The sequence below is a fragment of the Anabrus simplex genome, chromosome 1, assembly GCF_040414725.1.
Source record: "Anabrus simplex isolate iqAnaSimp1 chromosome 1, ASM4041472v1, whole genome shotgun sequence".
In the NCBI taxonomy this organism is placed as follows: domain Eukaryota; kingdom Metazoa; phylum Arthropoda; class Insecta; order Orthoptera; family Tettigoniidae; genus Anabrus; species Anabrus simplex.
Window position 1 is genome coordinate 797,524,550 of NC_090265.1, and position 21,069 is coordinate 797,545,618.

Here is a 21,069-nt window from a genome sequence, read left to right on the forward strand (position 1 = left end):
CACAGCGTTGTCAAACTCTCCGTTTCAACTACTTAGCCTCTGAAAGCGAGCAGTGAGACTGGACAGAACTGTATGCAGCTGTGCAACACTGGAAACCTGACAAACGAGCCAGCTTCAGGACTAGCACTCTTCTGAAGTACTTCACGTGGACTGTCACTGTCAAAGCAAGCTTGTTATTGGTCAAGAACCATCTGCTACTGGTCATAACAGAGGGGACTGTAGATAGTCATAAATCTGGCTACTGTCAAGGGGGTGGTACTGCTTAACGTTTGAGTCGCCAGTTGTTACCGGGGAAATTGAGAGAACTATATCAGGAGTCACTCTGTTCAAAATGAAGATCTCTACTAAAATTATTAAGGGTTTTATGTAACTGGAATCAATACTGATTCTTCTGGTTTTCTTTCAATATCACAACATTATCGAAAAACAGTATTGATACCAATACTGCGAATATCAAACAAAAGTACCGATACTTACTTATATCAGCAATAACATAATGCATTCTCTCGAATGCCCCTGCAGAATGTCTTTTCAGCAAATGCTAAGGTTGCATTTTCCCCCAAGAAGTTAAAGCTGAACGAAGAGAATTTCAAGAACGGAACTAATTATTTTGTAAATAAAATGGAAAAAATAATAATTTTGTAATGACAGCCACTTCATATCTCTCTGCCAAAAGGCCCAATATGAAGTAATATCTTTTACTTTGCAAAATATGATACCATTCAAGCCCCAAGAGAAGAAAAAAGTTCAGTGATTTCCTTAAGTCTGGTGTTCTAAGAAGTAACTGAGTAGAATATTTCTCAGGTAAGTGTAATCCATGTAATTAATCTTTCCATGCACTTAACCCATCACTGCTAATAACCAATAAAAAATAAATAAAAAGCAAAACAGCTGTTGAATCCCTTCTAACCTGTTTCTAATTTGTTTGGCTTGTAGTAACGCTAACTATGGGATATCTCACACACATACATAAATAAAGTTTGAATACAACAACAACAAAAAAGAAATAAATAATAATAATAATAATAATAATAATAATAATAATAATAATAATAATAATAATAATAATAATAATAATAATAATAATAATAATAACAACAACAACTACAACAACAACGACTCAAGCTCAGAAGACCAGTACTCTAGCATCAAAGCTACTCAGCCCGGCTACAAAACTCATCAACAGACTCCATAGAGCACCAGAAAAGAACAAATTATATTTATATGGACAATACATCCCAGCAAAATACCACTTAACCTCTAGTAGCTACAAATTCCGGCCAAACAGCCTGATGTACATGTAATTCACTCTTCTAAACCTTTTCCCAGTGAAACCACTTCCTGTCTTGCATATTTGTTTTTATATGCTTCTACGCTTAATAATAAACTTAATTTACACATCATTTTGTACTAAAAAAGATCTAGTGCTACTGAGCAAAAAGATTTCTCCAATTAAAGAACTTTACAATTACAGTAATTTACTGTGGAATTATTTCCTCTTCTATTATTTACAATTTAAAATCTTGCGGAGAAATTATTTTAGAGAAATACTTCAAATTTTCACAATAGTGTTAGTTGTATAGGTGGTTTGATGTGCTACAATTTGGCCCTTAGAATTTAAAATACACAATGTAATGCAAAATAAAATATCAACTATCCCCCCCTCCCCCCTCTTAAGAAAATCACAGTTTTAATATCAACGTGGCATCAACATAATGTTAAGAATCTTTTAAAATAGATTTTAATATACTCGTGCTGGCATCAGCCTCTGGCATGAAAGTAGGAAGCAGGTAATCAGCTGTATGCACTGAAGAACGACGAGAGCCGAGTGTGGAGGAACTTCGAGAAGGCTAAAACAAAGCAAAAAAAGTAAAGAGTTAATAAGCAGATGTGAATAATATTATCTCAAAAATGTTTACACAATAATTATATAGGATGTATCTGTGATGATGTTAAAAACCTTCAGGGATGATGGAGGATGGCAAATGGATCAATTTGAGATGAGGAACCGTAGTCTGGAAACATTCGAGTCAAAAGTTATTAATACAGTGGAACCTTGGATTGCGAGCATAATTCGTTCCGGCAACATGCTTGTAATCCAAAGCGCTCGTATATCAAAGCAAGTTTTCCCATAAGAAACAATTGAAACACGGATGATTCGTCCACAACACAAAAAAATGTATTCGCATACCACTTCTAAAACAAAATATAACAAAATTAAAGTGCACTTTTCCTTACAATAGAATCATTGTTGGTGTGAGGGAGACAAGAGATGACAAGAGAAGAGTTACTGTGTAGCACGAATTTCATGAACGGAGTCACTGCTATCTGTTGGCTTAATGGAATTGTTTTCTTTTCGAGCAACTTAAATGGGGAACCTGTCCAATGACTGTTGCATTTGCCTCTTTTTGAAGATATCACGAAAATGTGACATTGCATTGTCATTGAACTGATTCATCGCTCGCACTGCTACAGCCTTATTCGAGTGGTGTTTTTCTACAAAATTTTGCACCATTTCCCACATTTTACACTTCTCCCGAATCTCAGTTGAAGTGAGAGATTCCATTGACTTTTCCTCCTTCTCTTCCCCGGACGAGATCTCCATAACCTCCTCCTGTTGTTCGCGATGCAGGTCCATTAGTTCGTTGGTGGTCAGTTCCTGGCTATGTTCATCCACCAGCTCTTGAACGTCCACATCATTCACCTCCAGCCCCATAGTCTTCCCTAAGTACACAATTTCATCGACAATCGGCGGCTCATTGTCACCAACAATCCCCTCAAAGTCACGTCCAAGAACACAGTGAGGCCACAGCTTTTCCCAAGCGGAAGTGAGAATTCTCTGGTGATTCCATCCCTAGCTTTATCGATGATCTTCAGGCAGTTCACAAAGGGGAAATGATTTCTCTCAAACTCTCGGAGGGTAAGGTTTGTTTCTTCGGTCACTTCGAAGCATTACTCAAATAGTGCTTTTGTGTATAGTTTCTTGAAGTTCGAAATGATTTGCTGATCCATAGGCTGGAGTAGTAGAGTAGTGATGGGAGGAAGGAACTTAACCTTAAAGAACTTGAATTCCTCCAGTAAGTCGTCCTCAAGCCCTCAAGGCCTGAAGGATGAGCAGGAGCATTGACTATAACCAGCAAGACTTTGAGTGGCAGATTATTTACTGACAGGTATTTCTTCACTACAGGACCAATGACCTCGTTCATCCATTCAACAAACAAACAGGGGAGGGGAAAACGTAGGCACACGTGACGCTCGTATTGCGGAACCTCACTCGATTATCAAGTTACAATTTTATTAAAATGTTTGCTCGTCTTGCAAAACACTCGTATACCAGGTTACTCACATTCTGAGGTTTCACTGTAATCCAAATTGTTTAACGACCTTCCATTCTTAACAGCAGCAGTGTACACAGTGGTGTACAGAGAGGTACGTTCCTGGAACACATCCCACTTGTCCTTCGTCCAAAGTGACATCGAGCCCCACCTCACTTTGGACTGACTGTGAGGGTTCATGAACACGTGCATCAGACATTCGAACTCCACTGTCAGCAGCCCTGAAGATGGCTTTCTGTGGTGCCCAATTTTCACACCAGGCAAATGCTGGGACTGTACCTCAATTAAGGCCACGGTTGCTTCTTCCCCACCTCCTCACTCTTTCTCATTCCATGTTCACCATAAGACCTATCTGTGCTGGTGCAACATAAAGCGAATTGTAACAAACAAAAAAAACTTCAGTCTGTCTTTGTACAAATCATATTAAATTACCTTGTGCCATTTTGGATGCTTCTTGATGTATCATTCTGAACTGCGTAGTTCCTGTGTGTAATTAGATAATCTCATTGTATCATTTTAATATAATTATAGTGTATTTTATCTTGTTCCAAAATCTGAAACAGATATCTGAAGCGGTTTTTACAAAATAAAGTATTTAATGAGGGTACTCCACAACTATCCCTGACAAAAATTATTACTCCACATAGTGAGTCAAAGAATGCCCAAGCGAAAAGATTAAAGAAGAGAAATATGAACATATAAATAATGAAAACATGTTGGTCTCACATTTATGATGCTGGATGGTGGAAGATTTTCGATAGTAGGATGTAGGTAAAGTATTGCACTATAGTTGATTTACATATTTGGATGTGGCACCTCGTTATGTTTTCACCGAGTCTGACAGAGTTCACAATACTTTTTGAAAAACGATAGTGACCAATCTAAAATTGGAAGATTTTTGTTCAATCTTCTTTCATTTCTCCCACATTTAACACAACACCCAATATCCCATGCTGTGGAAGAAAAGTCCCAGTGTGCAGCTCTTAGGATACCCTGCATTTCTTCTGTACACAAAACTTGCCAAATTTCTTGAGGTGTTACTTATTTTCTAGAATTGAATTAGGAATGAGGGTACAGCTCTGATGCTTTCCTGTATGATTTCTTCCCTGCCTGTATAGCCCTAATAGCACTCTCAAGCATTTTTCCATCATAACTGCCTTACCACCCTACATTTCAAGAAAAGTTAAACAGTTAGGAAAGAAATGGAGAGTTACACTTATGTTTCTCTAGCTCTATAGAAGGTGTGCAACAAGGTATCATGGTGAATATTGACCATACAGAAGGATTATGGGATCAAGCAATTAAAGACATTTACTTTGACAATCAAGCTAAAGTGAAACTTGTTGGTAGAGTGAGTTCTTGGTTTAAAGTTGCTTACAAGAACATTTACAAAAAAGTATAAAATGGCAGGGTAGGACTCAATTATGTGTACACTTCAATACAGTAAAAAATTTCAGTTATGGCTACGACAGACAGTAAAACAAAAACAAAAGTTATCAAGGATCAACCCAATGATATGGGAAAATGAAGTAAAATATTACTGATACTAAACTGTGTTCAAAAGATCTAAGAATACTGCCACTACATGATGAAGTATTACTATACACAACTGGATCCCATAACAACTCTCTGTAAACAAATAGATATTGCTTTTTTGAAAAACTCCCTCACGTCCGCTTACAGCTGAACTACCGTTATGCTCAAAGAGGTCGAGGTGTGTCCCTTTTCCCTCCATTTGCAAGAACAGCATCATATCAAACTGGCTTCTTTATTCGTTCTGCTCGGCTGTGGAATGAACTCTCACCAGAGACAAAAGAACTACCTACTGAAAATTTTTGTAAAGAGGTAAAAAGAATGTATAACAAAACCTTCTGCACATACATAATGCGTGGGAGGATGGATGAAAGTTTATGTGATCTCGAGTGAGTGAGACTGCATGGGTATGAATGAGCTGGCCTAGCTGAAATACATGTGGAGATTCAAGAGAGTGAGAGAGAGAGAGAGAGAGAGAGAGAGAGTCAAATTACTTGAATGTTGAACAGGTCTTGTAAATATTATGTACACTGACTGACAGAGCAAATGCAACACCAAGGAGTGGTCAGAACTTTATGCCAATTGCAGGGTAGACTGACGTCACTGAGGTATGCTCATGATGTGAAATGCGCCGCTGTTCTGCGCACGTAGCGAACGATAAATGGGACACGGCGTTGGCGAATGGCCCACTTCGTACCGTGATTTCTCAGCCGACAGTCATTGTAGAACGTGTTGTCGTGTGTCACAGGACACGTGTATAGCTAAGAATGCCAGGCCGCCGTCAACGGAGGCATTTCCAGCAGACAGACAACTTTACGAGGGGTATGGTGATCGGGCTAAGAAGGGCAGGTTGGTCGCTTCGTCAAATCGCAGCCGATACCCATAGGGATGTGTCCACGGTGCAGCGCCTGTGGCGAAGATGGTTGGCGCAGGGACATGTGGCACGTGCGAGGGGTCCAGGCGCAGCCCGAGTGACGTCAGCACGCGAGGATCGGCGCATCCGCCGCCAAGCGGTGGCAGCCCCGCACGCCACGTCAACCGCCATTCTTCAGCATGTGCAAGACACCCTGGCTGTTCCAATATCGACCAGAACAATTTCCCGTCGATTGGTTGAAGGAGGCCTGCACTCCCGGCGTCCGCTCAGAAGACTACCATTGACTCCACAGCATAGACGTACACGCCTGGCATGGTGCCGAGCTAGAGCGACTTGGATGAGGGAATGGTGGAACGTCGTGTTCTCCGATGAGTCACGCTTCTGTTCTGTCAGTGTTAGTCACCGCAGACGAGTGTGGCGTCGGCGTGGAGAAAGGTCAAATCCGGCAGTAACTGTGGAGCGCCCTACCGCTAGACAACGCGGCATCATGGTTTGGGGCGCTATTGCGTATGATTCCACGTCACCTCTAGTGCGTATTCAAGGCACCTTAAATGCCCACCGCTACGTGCAGCATGTGCTGCGGCCGGTGGCACTCCCGTTCCTTCAGGGGCTGCCCAATGCTCTGTTTCAGCAGGATAATGCCCGCCCACACACTGCTCGCATCTCCCAACAGGCTCTACGAGGTGTACAGATGCTTCCGTGGCCAGCGTACTCTCCGGATCTCTCACCAATCGAACACGTGTGGGATCTCATTGGACGCCGTTTGCAAACTTTACCCCAGCCTCGTACGGACGACCAACTGTGGCAAATGGTTGACAGAGAATGGAGAACCATCCCTCAGGACACCATCTGCACTCTTATTGACTCTGTACCTCGACGTGTTTCTGCGTGCATCGCCGCTCGCGGTGGTCCTACATCCTACTGAGTCGATGCCGTGCGCATTGTGTAACCTGCATATCGGTTTGAAATAAACATCAATTATTCTTCCGTGCCGACTCTGTTTTTTCCCCAACTTTCATCCCTTTCGAACCACTCCTCCTTGGTGTTGCATTTGCTCCGTCAGTCAGTGTAAATAATTTGTCTATGTAAATATGGTAAGTGTATAAAAGCACATTCTGTAGAATATAATTGTATATTTTAATATTGTAATTTTAAGTAGGCATGGAGGCACATTTGTGTATGTGGGGCAATGCCTTTCTCCATTCATCATCCCTGAATTGTGTCTACAATTTGTGGAAAATAAATAATAATACCCTAATAATGTTAAAAATTGTACAGATAATGTTCATTCACTGTGTAGAGAATGTTCAAAATAATTAATGAATAATTCTATACATACAGCTGGGCTCCCTGGTTTATCAGCAGTCTCTTGTCTGTCTGGCAAAAGTCGGAGGTTGGGCTGAGGCATAGATTCTTTCTCCAGAAATCGTACGAAGGCTTCTGAGAGCGACTGAAAAAGAAGTATTTTATATCACTCCTGTTATTCATTTATTAATTTATTCATTTAATGACCTTGTTGCTTCACATCACAAGCAAACATATTTACAGAGATAAAAATTTTACAATCAAATAGGTATAACTTGATAAATACATTGTGCAGATTTAACTGGCATGGCAGACACGTCACGAAGTTTACCCTTGTCTGAGTCAAGTTTGGTGAAGATCTTAATTGAAAGTAGTGATGAGACTGATTCAAGTGATGATGATCACATTAGTGAGGATGATTATGCAGAGCCCAGAAAGCAGTTATCTTATGAATAGTGTAGTAGTGACGAACAACTTGACTGATCATGGACACCCAATGATTCACAATATGCGCGTACAAAAATCCCTTTTATGGGGTGAATGTGGTCCAACTAAAATGTCTTTGAGTGTTTTATGTTATTTTTTTATGAAGAATTGGTAGACATTAGCATGAGAGAGACAAATCGGTACACAAAAAGGAGAGCAGACCTTTGATTAGATGGTCCCAAATGAATCAGTGAAAGGATGTCAGTGGGGAAGAAATTTACTTAATTCTTAGAAAAAATGAAATGGCATATGGCTCTTAGTGCCAGGAATGTCCAAGTACATGTTCGGCTCGCCAGGTGCAGGCCTTTTGATTTGACACCCGTAGGTGACCTGCACATTGTGATGAGGATGAAATGATGATGAAGACGACACATACACCCAGTCCCCATGCCAGCGGAATTAATCAATGATGGTAAAATTCCCAACCCTGCTAGAAATTGAACCCAAGGCCCCTGAGATCAAAGACCAGCACGCTAACCATTTAGCCATGGAGCTGGATAATTCTTGAGATTTTTATGTTGATGGGGATATTCTGAAAACCAACCATGAAGTCCTATTTTAGTTTGCACAAAAAATGAGAAGAGGAAGGAGAGCACGTGTTGTGATGTGAGCCTGTTTTTTGAAACTTGCTTCAAACCATTTCACCCTCAACTCCATTTCTAAGAGGTTGAGCTATTCAGTTGGAATGACGTATTTCCAAACCATTAATTTTTTTTTTTTTTTTCTCCCACATTATATAAATTTATATGTAAATTTATTTAAAGCCTAAAATCTAATTACGACACACTACAAGACCTTGCACAGGTAGGGAGCTGATATGATATTTACCTGAGTATTGCTCGTATCAGCTGGGCCTCCAGGATATAACAACTTATTCAGCCAACCTCCTCCACCTGAACCAGTACCATCCAAGCCAATTTTCTCACGTTCTTCATGACTGAAGTTCAGTACAGTTGCCACTACATGTAATGCCTTAGGACGGTGGGCATTAGGAGCCATGAAGTAGCCAATAAGGAGATTTTTTATTAAGTTCCTGTAAGGAAAGATAACCTGTAGTCACTACAGAACATGGACAAACTCCACTTCTATGCAAATTAATTTCTGATATTATTTAATACAATTATTCTACCTATTAGATAAATAACTAGTGTACTACTGTATTAAGAAAACAGCTTTAATAGTAAGTTTCAACAAAACATAAAACATAACTCAGAAGGTGACAGTCAGTGAACCTGCCCAGGATGAATCAACATTCTGACTGTGACCAGCAGTCATCATTTTGACAGGCTTGTTTGAACTTTTGACAGTTTAATTACAATAATAAAATTTAGAAAAGTAATAGTTTCATTACATTTCATTACTATAGAGTTGTATTTATTGAAAAATAAGGTGAATTCAAAAAATTGTTAAAATAAGCAGTTCGATTCACAAAAATTTATTATAAAAAGAGAAACATACACTGCCAGCCAATAAATCAAAGCATAACACTTAAGAAAAATTAAGTTTCTGAAATGTATTTTACAATAACATTGATTATAATTTAATTTTTATTCATTTTTATGTTGATTATTATAATTTATGTCTGGCTTCATGGCTGAAATGGTCAATATTTCTGCCTTCGGTTCAACCACTCCTTGTTATCTCCTCCAAGGTGTGATAAGTTTGCACCCATGACCCTATCAAGGTGTGAGAAGGGCAATGGAAGAAATGATGGCGTATGGCTTTTAGTGCCAGGAGTGCTCGAGGACATGGTTGGCTCGCCAGGTGCAGATTTTTATTTGACACCCGCAGGCGACCTGCGCATCGTGATGAGGATGAAATGATGATGAAGAGGACACATACATCCAGCACCCGTGCCAGCGGAATTAACCAATGATTGTTAAATTTCCCGACCCGGCCGAGAATCAAACCCGGGACCCCTGTGACCAAAGGCCAGCATAGTAATCATTTGGTCATAGAGCCGGACAGTGGTGAAAGAAAAGGATGATGATTTATTGTATTATATAACAAATTTGGGTATATTAAGTTCATATTATTTTAAAATATCCAAGTATTACATTTCCTTTAGCTGGCAATGTACCTTACTGAACATATCAATATTTTAGCAAATCTACAAGAAAATAATATGTATAATGTCTATAGTAAATGTGTGAAGATGTAGAAGCAGAAGAAATATAAGAAATGCTGGTGCACCATAAATTTGCTCTGAAAAAGGTTCTTTAATGTGATACAAGTATCTCACATTCATTATTACAGCAAATACCTAATAACTGTGACAGCATTTAATCCTACAACCATGATGGCATAAGAAGCAAGTATCTGCTGTGATATATACAATCAACCCATAAATGATGAAATTATCAGACTTCTCAACCATCTCCTAGCAAGAGATTGAGAGTTTCTGGTAATTTCTCGATTTAGAAAACTCTGCACATTCAGATCAAAAGTGGAATCTTCACAGGCATCAAGATATTACACGTGGAAAATCTGGGATTTTGGGATGAACTGATTTTCATATTAAAAAACCTTGTAAGATGTACCAAAGTCCAGCCAGCTCATTGGCTGAATGGTCAGCATCGAGAACTTCAGTTCAGAAAGTCCATGGTTTGACCTGCAGCTGGATCAGGGATTTTAACTGCATCTGGTTAATTTCTCTGACTTGGGGGCTGGGCATTTGCGTTCGCCTTAACACACAACACACCAAACTACCAACCACCAATGAAACACACAATAGTGAATTCATCCCTCCACATACGGTTGGCATCGTGAAGGTCATCCTGACTTAAAACAGAGCCAACTCCATGTGTGTCACACCCACAATTACACCTGGGTGTGGGAAAAGTGGTGGGTAAAAATAAGCAGGTGCCAGATTATTGTGTAGTAAAGTTTAAATATTCCTGCATGAACACATGGAATTATTTGAACTCTGATTCACAGCACGATTGGAAGTTTGTACTTTCTTCTGGAAAAGAAATGATACATTTTTTAGTAGATTAGTGACAAGCAACTAAAAACTGACATTGTAGGTACAACAATCATTCCATATTTGCTCAATAGCTAGATGCTGACGAGGCCCCAAAACAAATGCCAAAACTGAATCTTCATTGCAGAATGATAAAGAGTGCAGTAGGTATTATTCACTATTCCTATTAGGAATGCAGTTAAACCATCAATGTTGATAAGTACTGCACACAGCTGAATAAAACATGCAACAGAAAATGTACGGAAGTGGTCGATTAGTGGACCAAGTGTGAGGATTATGCAAGAACATTTTCAAGAGGAATTAAATAAACCCCCTCTCACAAAGCAAACAGTGCTACAGTTAGTGCAAAAAAAAAAAATAGTGATAGTGGTGGTGGTGGTGGTGGTGGTGGTGTGGTGGTGGTAGTGGTGTAATAATTCGGCATATCGCTGTTTGGGTTTTCCAAACAAAAAAACAAACAAAGAATAATTTTAAAAAATATTATTTTTTAAAGGTATTTTCTAAATTTTTGTTATTCATTCATTTCAACAAACAGAAGAACTTAACAGTTACAAACAGACAGAGTTTAAAAACTGACAGAGTCAAAACTTAAAATAAATGGCTTCCACTATAACAAATCATCCACTACACTCACCAGACCTCACCTACTGTATATCATTTTTTTAAATTTATTGATGAGGAAATGGTTCTGTAATGATGCAGTTACTGTAAGTATCTTTGAGATTTGTTTTACATCACAATGACACAGATAGGTTTTATGTGGTGACGGTGGGTTAGGGAATGGTTAGGAGTGGGATGGAAGTGGCTGTGGCCTTAATTAAGGTACAGCCCCAGAATTTGCCTGGGGTGAAAATGGGAAACCACGGAAACCATCTTCAGGACTGCTGATAGTGGGGTTTGAACTCACTATCTCCAGAATACTGGATACTGGCTGCACTTAAGCGAGTGCAGCTACTGAGCTTGGTGAAAAATTTCTAATGTCCAGAGAGACTTCCTAGAAACAGGCATGAATGCACCTGTATCCCCATTAGAGGAGCATATTGCATTTAATGGTGCCTAATTTGATAAATTGAAGTTCATTATCACTGAGGTTCCATTGTTTGACATTTCACAACATATCTGACATTTCATGTGCAACAAAATGATACACTGGTATGATAATGCTACATATTTTAACATTTCTTAACGTTTCAATGTGCAGACAAGTACAAATTAAAGTAATGGGATTCCCACAATAATGATCATAATCCCACTTCTCCATTAGTAGATATGAATAGCAATTACTTACTTTTCTATTAAGCCTTCTAGTTTAACATTGGCTGTTTTAAGCTTGTCCTCACAACTAGCCAATTTGGTATTCAGCTTACTCACTGTAAAATAAAGAAAATATCAAAAATAAATTAGAGGTCAATGAAATTGAAACAATTATACATACTGCAAGCAATGTACTTCAATGACAATAAATAACATGACATCTGGAACTTCACTTCCAAGGGAACTATCGTACCTAAAAATATAGAATTAGGAAGATACAAAGTACAGGTTTTCTTTTTAAGGAATATACTAAATAAGAAAGAGAAAAATCAGGGGGTCTTTCTTTATAAATTATATCACAGCCAAAATTCAACTTATCATTCCATACCGAGCTATATTACAACTTCCAAATAAACAGCACACAGGAGGTAAGTTGTCGTCATTGTCGTCGTCGTCATCATCATCGTAATTTTCCAACTCCAGTTTACCAAGTGCGTTGTACAAGTGTTTGCCATTTCCTCCTGTCTTCAGATATTTTCTGTTCTAAGACATCTTCCCATCTAAAAACTTGCCCCCTCTACGTCTGGTTTTGCTGTCTTTATCCAGCATTTCTTTGGCCTTCCCCTTGGTTTCTTTTTTCCTTGGACAGTAAGGTCAAAGTACTGTTGTTTGGCAGGTGCCCACACCACTGAAGCCTGCACTTCCTTATTACACTGGTAATAAGAACCTCAGTACAAGCTACCTTCCAATTTTCAGTACTTCATACCTGATTTTGTCCTTTCGAGTAGTTTGATTCATAGTTCTAATGAATCTCATTTCTGTTGCCTGAATTCCGCTTCAGTCATTTTTTAGTAGAGTGCATGCCTCTATTTTTTTTTTTTCTTTTGCTATTTGCTTTACGTCGCACCGACACAGATATGTCTCATGGCGATGATGGGATAGGAAAGGCCTAGGAATGGGAGTAAAGCGGCCGTGGCCTTAATTAAGATACATTTGCCTGGTGTGAAAATGGGAAACCACGGAAAACCATCTTCAGGGCTGCCGACAGTGGGGTTCGAACTCACTATCTCACGATTACTGGATACTGGCCGCACTTAAGCGACTGCAGCTATCGAGCTCGGTGTATGCCTCTAAACCACATGTGAGGATTGGTATGAAAATGTAGGTGTGTTTATCATTAAACCAGTGTTTCATGAGAAGGTGAACAGTTTTTGTGTTCCATAGTAAAAATTTGCTTTCAGTTTGTATATTTGTCACATTATGGCAACCAGAAAGTGTTACACCAAATTTAGAAGAGAAGTTCAAAGTGCTTGAAAGATTAGACAAAGATAAGTCCCTACAAAAACATTTCAAATGAAATTGGTATGTGCATTGTTACAATTAAACACTGGAGGAACAATAGGAAAAACTAGAAACTCGTACAATGACAGTTTTTTTAACGAAGAAAGACTTAGAAATCTTAAAATATTGAAAAACCCTAAATCTAAACTATTAGATCATGGTTTGTGGGTGTGGTTTTTGCAGGAAAGAAGAAAAAGAACTCAACTGTCTGGCCCCATTATCAAAGAATAGGTACTTACTTTGAAAAAAAATTGGAAGGAGAATTTCACTGTGAGTGAAGTTTAGTTGCATCACAGGAAAAAAAGTTACAGGATTCAAAAAAGCAATTTCAGATGAAAAGCTGTCAGTTGATGATGTAGCTTCAAGAGCATTTGTTTCACAATTTGAAAAATTTTTAAGGATTGGGTGAGTTGGCCGTGCGGTTAGGGACGCGCAGCTGTAGTGGGTTAGAACCCCACTGTCGGCAGTCCTGAAGATGGTTTTCCATGGTTTCCCATTTTCACACCAGGCAAATGCTGGGGCTGCACCTGAATTAAAGCCATGGCCGCTTCCTTCCCACTCCTAAGCCTTTCCAATCCCATCGTCGCCATAAGACCTATCTGTGTCAGTGTGACGTAAAGCAAATTGTAAACTGTTATGGAATATGACATATGATCAAGTGTATAACATTTTATGAATCTGGCCTGAACTAAAAGATGTTTCCAGAAAGAACTTTAGCTGCAAGAAACAACACTGTAAAGGGAACAGAACTTGCAAAGGAGAGAGCAGCTTTTGCTACTTGCTACAATGCTACGAGCAGTCATAAATTACCACTCTTTATTGGCAAATCAAAAACACCAAGGGCATTCAAGAATATTTATCATCCCTGTCAGCATATTATCGCCATCAAAAAATCAGCCTGGATGGAGAGAGGCCTTCTTCAATCATGGCTCTTGGAGCAGTGTGTGCCTGCAGTTCAAAAACTCCCTTAGTGTGCCCTTTCGGTGCTGGATAACACATTGTTGCTTCCATCTGAACATTTTTTGTCTTTTTTTACAATTTGCTTTACATTGCACCGACAGAGATAGGTTATAGATTCACAACTAAGTATTTATTTATTTTTCACCTAGTTGATACAATGATTGCCTAAGGCAATTTAATGGTTAAAAGTGGTACATGTTTTGTATATTATCAACATCTTCAGCCACATAACACTGTTTAGATGAAAAATACATGAATTGACAAAGTAATTTTAAGGACACTTCCTCTAAAGCATTACTTTGTCAATTCACATAACACTGTTTAGATGAAAAATACATGAATTGACAAAGTAATTTTAAGGACACTTCCTCTAAAGCATTACTTTGTCAATTAATGTATTTTTCATCTAAACAGTGTTATGTGGCTGAAGATGTTGATAATATACGAAACATGTACCACTTTTAACTATTAAATTGCCTTAGGCAATCATTGTATCGACTAGGTGGAAAATAAATACTTAGTTGTGAATCTATTGAAGTGCGATACAGACCATGAAGCTAATTTTATGTAATAAGAGATAGGTTATGGCAATGATGGGATAGGGAAGGCCTAGGAGTGGGAAGGAAGCAGCCGTGGCCTTAATTTACAAGATGGGAAACCACAGAAAACCATCTTCAGGGCTGCCAATAATGGGGTTCAAACCCGCTATCTCCCAGATGCAAGCTCACAGCTGTGCGCCACTAACCACACGGCCAACTCGCCTGGTAATCCATCTGAACAGTAACATACATAGATAAATACATACATACAGACATGCCTTTAAGCATTCAGTCTGCAAGCTTCTGTGAATTTACTAAATGATACCACAATTCTCTACTGTATTTGTAACTCGCTCTGCAACCTTATTTAGTTCTCTAACTCTGATCTTTGAATCATTAGAAACTGAGTCTAACCACAGTTGTCTTGGTCTCCCTCTACTTCTCTTACCCTCCATGGCCAAGACCATTATTCTCCTAGGTAACCTATCCTCCTCCATTTGCTTTCATGACTCAACCACAGAAGCCAGTTAATGCATACAGCTTCTTCATTCAAGTTCATTCTCCTCATTCCAAGTGCCCTCCTGCCATTGTTCCCACCTTATGTACTAGCGATCATTCTAGCTACTTTCATGTCTGTCTGTTACTTCTAACTTACAAATAAGATAACATGAGTCTATCCAGTTTTCACTCCCATAAAACAATGGTTTCATCTAGGAGTTGACTTCTTTCCTACAGATCGCAACTGTGAGCTCACTGCATTAGCTTTGCTGCACCTTTATTCAACCTCATAATACTACCATCCTGGGAGAACACACATCCTAAATACTTGCAGTACTTCTGGCTGAAACTATGAATTATAGGAATATTTAAAAAAAAAAATTTAAAAAAAAGCAATTTGTACAAGCTATGTTGTCTAACCAGCTAATTCTTTCCTTTATTAACTTAAATCATTGACCAAATTATTTGCGGAAATATGCACAAAATGTCGTTCGTCCCGGCTAACTGATTTGTATAGCGCCACAGCAAGTAGTGGACACTTTGTATGTGCTGTGAGGAAGGGTAGCAGGACAAGGTCATGGACACTGACGTATGATTCACCTGCTTGATGTGCGCATTCGTCAGTCTGGCAGTCTCTTTAGTGTCTGTTAGTTTCTTAGCGTGTAGTCAAATACTAATGATTTTTAATTGTATAAACACACCATACTACTATTTAACTGTAATACTTGTGTAATTATTGTTCCTTTGGTGAACGTTTTATTGTAGTTTATTGAATCAAAATCTCAAAAAACTATTATTACCACACTTAAGTGTAGTTTTTTCTTCTTTTTTTCAGTTTTGATGTATATACCCCCTCTCCCTGCCTGCTTGCTATATTCGACAAACAACCCGGGTACTTTTTGTTGTCTTTACATATCCCCCCACTTCTAATTCCCAATTGCTGCCACTGAATACTTGAATTAGTCTACCTGTTCCACCTTTATATTTCCAACCTGACATTCTATTCTCTTAGGTTTCTTAACTACTGACATAACTTTAATCTCGAAAAGCCTTATTTTCATATCATACTCATTGCTGCTATTTTCAAATTCAAAGATATTAGACCGCAGGCTTTCAGCACAATCTGCCATTAAGACCAAGTCGTCAGCCTAGGTCAGACTGCTTAACACCATTTCCACCTAACTGAATCCTTCCCTGTCATTTTATATCTTTCAGTAACAAAAGGGAGAAATAAAATCTGCATTTCTTTCACCCAATATCACTTCTCTTATCCAATTCATGAATCAAGGAGTAATGAATGCCTATTGAGGAGATATCCCTGGAAATATGTTGCATCCATTTTAGAGAACACAGAAGAAGGCAGCAACTTGTTTCAGGCAACAAAAACTTTTAATATGAAGGATGCTATTTACATGGGAAGAAATGAAAAGTATGAAAAAATCCTGGCGTAAACTTTGGCAGACAATAACAGTTGAAATTTATCAAAATCTTCTTCTTCTTATTTCCCTTTGTGCCGTTAGGCGTCGGGACAAATTTATCAAAATGATGCTCAAAATGAAGATACAAAGGCAACCATCCAAGATTTGCAAATTTTGAAAGCTGATGTTCAAATCAATGATGTTAAACTGATGCTAAATGCACAAAAGAAGAAGAACCAGATGATGATCACATCATCGCAAATGTTATCCAGAGTGCAAACGATACTCGGAAAAAAAAAAAAAAGACAACAATTATGATTAAAACTATGAATCTCCCGGTTGAATATCCCATGCAGACGCTAAGCAGGTATTTAATTTAGCTCTTCTGTGCATGGAACAGAAGTCTTGTTCCATGCCTATTGATATGGATAAGGAAATTGAGGGATATAACAGTAAAATTTCAAATGTTATCTGTCAAACCAATGAGATGTATTGTTTTATTTTATTCCTAAGTGTTTAAGGTATGCTTATTTATTATTCTATGGTATGTACTTCTTGTACTTTTATTAGTATGTACAAAATTATAGTAAAAACGATTGCTACTCTGGTAATCCAATCTTTCTTATATTTTGCATTCTGACCTTGGGCATCAACTCGAAAAACCTGTACTAGACCTCTGCCTAGGTCAAACATTATTATTATTATTATTATTATTATTATTATTATTATTATTATTATTATTATTATTATTATTATTATTATTCATCAATGTCCCACTCCAGTTGCCCGGGTGTAGTTAACAAGCCTCCTCCACTCCTTTCTGTCCTTCCACTTTTCCTGCTCCATTACTTCCGCCACATCCAATCCAGCGTCTCTAATGTCCTTCCAAATCTGATCCATCCACCTTCTTCTTGGTCTTCCAACTGGTCTCTTTCTCTTAAATTCTCTTTCCAATTCCCATTCTTTTTAAATGTCCAAACCATCTCAGTCTTGCTTTCTGTATGTTCTGTAATAACGGTTCTATATTTAGCTCTTCTCTGATTTTAATATTTTGAATTCTATCTCTTCTTGTCTTTTTAACTGATGTTTTTAAAAATTTCATTTCTACTGCTTGGATCTTACTATCTTGTCTCTTATTGTTATTAGTTACCAGTGTTTTTAGTCCGTATGTTAATATTGGTATGAAATACTGTTTATATAATGTTAATTTCATTCTCTTGGGTACTTTGTCATTCCATAAAAGCTCTCTTGACTTGATGATAAAATGTTGTACCTTTACTTATTCTGTTATTAATTTCAGGGTTGATTTCATTACTTCCATTAATAATGCTACCCAGATATGTAAACTGTTCTATTTTCTCTAACCGTTCTCTGTCTACGTTCACTTGGCTTCTCTTTTTCTCTTTTCCACAGTGAATGACTACGGTTTTTTTTTGTTTTTTGTTTTTTTTTACTAATCACCTTTCCAAACTCCTTCAGATTTTCATTCCAAACGTCCAGTCTCCTTTGTACTTCCTTTTCTCCCTTTCCCCAAATCACCACATCATCTGCAAATACCAAAGCATTCACTTCATCACTACTGATACTCTGTTTTACACGTTTTTCTTATTTCATCCATCAATATAATAAACAATAATGGCAACAGTGCACTTCCTTGCTTGAGGCCTTTTTTTGTATAAAATGTTTCAGAGTCACCACTCCCCACTTGTACACTGCTTTTACTCTCTTGATACAACATTTTTATCTTGTTAATTAATGATTTTGGTTCATTCCTTTTCAGCAGGCATTTCCATACATGTTTTCTCTTAACTGTAGCATAAGCTTTTTCCAAATCCAAAAATACGAAGATGATTTCCTTATTCCTTTTCAGATGTTTTTCCATTACCATTCGCACTGTAAATATCAAGTCTATTGTTGATCTATTCGGTCTAAAGCCATATTGTTCTTCCTCTAACTGTGTTTCTATTACATCCCTCAATATTTGGTCTATGACTTTCTCCATTATTTTTAGCCCATGTGATAATAGTGTTATACTTCTATAATTTTCACCTTTCTTCCTATTTCCTTTTTTGAACAATGGTACAATGCTTCCTTGTTGCCAATCTTCAGGTATCCTTTCATCCTTCCATATGGCACTGAGGGCTCGGTATAGTCACTGTAGCCCAATGCTTCCTGCTGCCTTAATCATATCAGCATTGAATTCATCTTTTCCACTTGCTTTACCTTTGGTCATTGCTTTCATTGCCCTTTCAAGTTCCAACCATGTTATCAGGTTCTCTTCTTTTTCTCCATCTATCATTTCCATTTTCTTATCTCCTTCATCTTCATTATAAAGTATTTCAAAATACTTTGCCATCACCTTCTGAAGATCCTTTTCACCTTGTACTATGGATCCATCTTCTCTCTCTAATGCCTTGATTTTTTCTTTATTTATTCTTTTCAATTTTATTACTCTGATTTCCTCAACTATCTTGCTCAAGTTTGTTAGTAAACTCTCCCCAATATTTCTCCTATTCTTGATACTCCTCTTTACTTGCAGTTTCAATCTTTTGTATTCCACATATAACCTTTCTACCTTATTCTCATCCCTCTGATATGTTTTTTGCTTTTCCTCATCCATTTCTTTCTTCACCTTGTTACTTTCTTTTATTTATTTCTCTTTTTTATCTGTCCACCACTGTGTCTGCTTTCCCTTAACCTTTGCTTTTGTTTGTTTGCATACCTCAATTGCTGCTTCCACAAATGTCTGTCTTAAATTGTCCCACTCTTCTTCTCCACTTCGTATTTCCAAGTTAGGCAACTTCCTTTTTATACAATCTTGGAATGCCATTCTTTTATCCTCCTCCTCCAATTCCCAAATCCTGATCTTTGGTTTCTTCTTCAATACAATTTTAGGGATTTTTACTTGCTTTAATTCCACAATTAATAATCTACGATCACTCTCCATACATTCACTGGGGATTATCTTCATATTCATGACGTATCTTCCCCATTCTCGGTCTGTTATTATAAAATTGATGCGTGTTCCATACTGTCCATCCCAACTATATCGGCTGATCTAATGGCTATTCCTCTTCATAAACCATGTGTTCTTTATTATCAGGTTATTTCTGATACAAAAGTCCAAAGTTTCTCTCCATCTTCATTTCTATCACCATACCCATGTGGGCCCAGAAGATTCTTATATCCCATTCTATCAATTCCCACATGAGCATTCAGATCTCCCACTATCATGATCCCATCTCCAACAATATGTGTTTCCAGTTCATTGAGAAACTCTTCGTTTTCTTCCACGCTACATCCTGTCTCCAGAGCATACACCTGTACTATCTTCAGCAGTTCCTTGTTTACATTTATGTGCATTTTTATAAGTCTCTCATTTACATACTCTTATTATTATTATTATTATTATTATTATTATTATTATTATTATTATTATTATTATTATTATTATTATTATTATTGTTGTTGATTTTCGTTTTTGCTAGTAGTTCAACATGGCACTAACATACAGAAGGTTTTCGGTGATGCAAGGATGGAAAGCGAGTAGCAATGGCGCTTAATTATGGCATGATGATAAAACTGGGAAACCATAGAAAAGTATCTTCAAGGCTGCCGACAGTAGGATTCAAATGCACCATATCCTAAAAGCAAACTCACAGCTATGCAACCCGAACCACACAACCAGCTCACTTGGTAACGATATGAAAACAAAAACAGAAACTTTTAGAGTGAACTACTTCAAAACTGATATGTATTTATCCATTTCCTTTGATCAGATAACTTTTTATTGTATCTTGTCTACTGATATAGATTTTCAAAGTTATACGGTTGAAAAACCCACTTCTGTAGTTTCCAGATAAAAGCACCATACTGTATTTCTCTGATGTTGATATTCAGCAACTGTGGTACACTTTCTGATATAAAATGTGATCGACCGATGATTTATAAGTCCTTGAGTACATGTATAACCAAGGTAGGAGCACATTTCCCAAAAGATGTCCTTGCTAGATTATATATGAAGGGTTACCTACTTTGCCAATCAAAAGGTGCACCTCTATGATTTTGGAACACATTTGAAAGATAACATTTGCTATGAATTGCCCTAATGCTGCTTGTCACTTTACGAACACAATTAAATTATGCAACTAGTTACAACATCAAAATAAGCCTGCCTAGTGGCCATGATTGTTAAGGCGTTGAAGTCTAAATGGTCTGACACCATGGTTAGCCGGTTTGATTCCCATTGGCTGAAAAAAATTTCACCATCAGAATATTGGCGGCTGGGTAGGAGAGGTGGTAGTATACAATTTCTAATCACTAGATTGTGTGCCAAAAGTTTGGATTAAATTCAAAACCTCTCTGCAGTACTCACATGGAGTGAGGGCATATGATACTGCTGGTGGTGATTCGTCCATCGGATGGGGACGTTAAACCTTGAGCACACGCCTTGGTGCTATTCGATAGGAGTAGGCTATGTGCTGGCACTGGGTTTCACCCTCTCCCTTCCTACTAGCATATAGCATGTCAATCATTTCATCTC

The 21,069-nt window shown here is 38.0% G+C and overlaps 1 protein-coding gene across 3 annotated transcripts in view; it reads right to left on the minus strand.

Annotated features, from left to right (window-relative positions):
* Positions 1 to 21,069, minus strand: part of LOC136857544 (thyroid receptor-interacting protein 11) — a 533,154-nt gene that overhangs the window by 1,213 nt on the left and 510,872 nt on the right. For all 3 annotated transcript variants that reach the window (XM_067136282.2, XM_067136281.2, XM_067136283.2), the window contains 4 exons: positions 11,805 to 11,886; positions 8,362 to 8,566; positions 7,082 to 7,192; positions 1 to 1,850 (listed from right to left, as the gene is read on the minus strand). The exon at positions 1 to 1,850 is cut by the window's left edge and continues 1,213 nt beyond it. In XM_067136282.2, the coding sequence (XP_066992383.2) occupies positions 1,719 to 1,850; positions 7,082 to 7,192; positions 8,362 to 8,566; positions 11,805 to 11,886 (530 nt within the window). In that variant the 3' untranslated portion in view covers positions 1 to 1,718. The remainder of the gene's footprint in view (positions 1,851 to 7,081; positions 7,193 to 8,361; positions 8,567 to 11,804; positions 11,887 to 21,069) is intronic.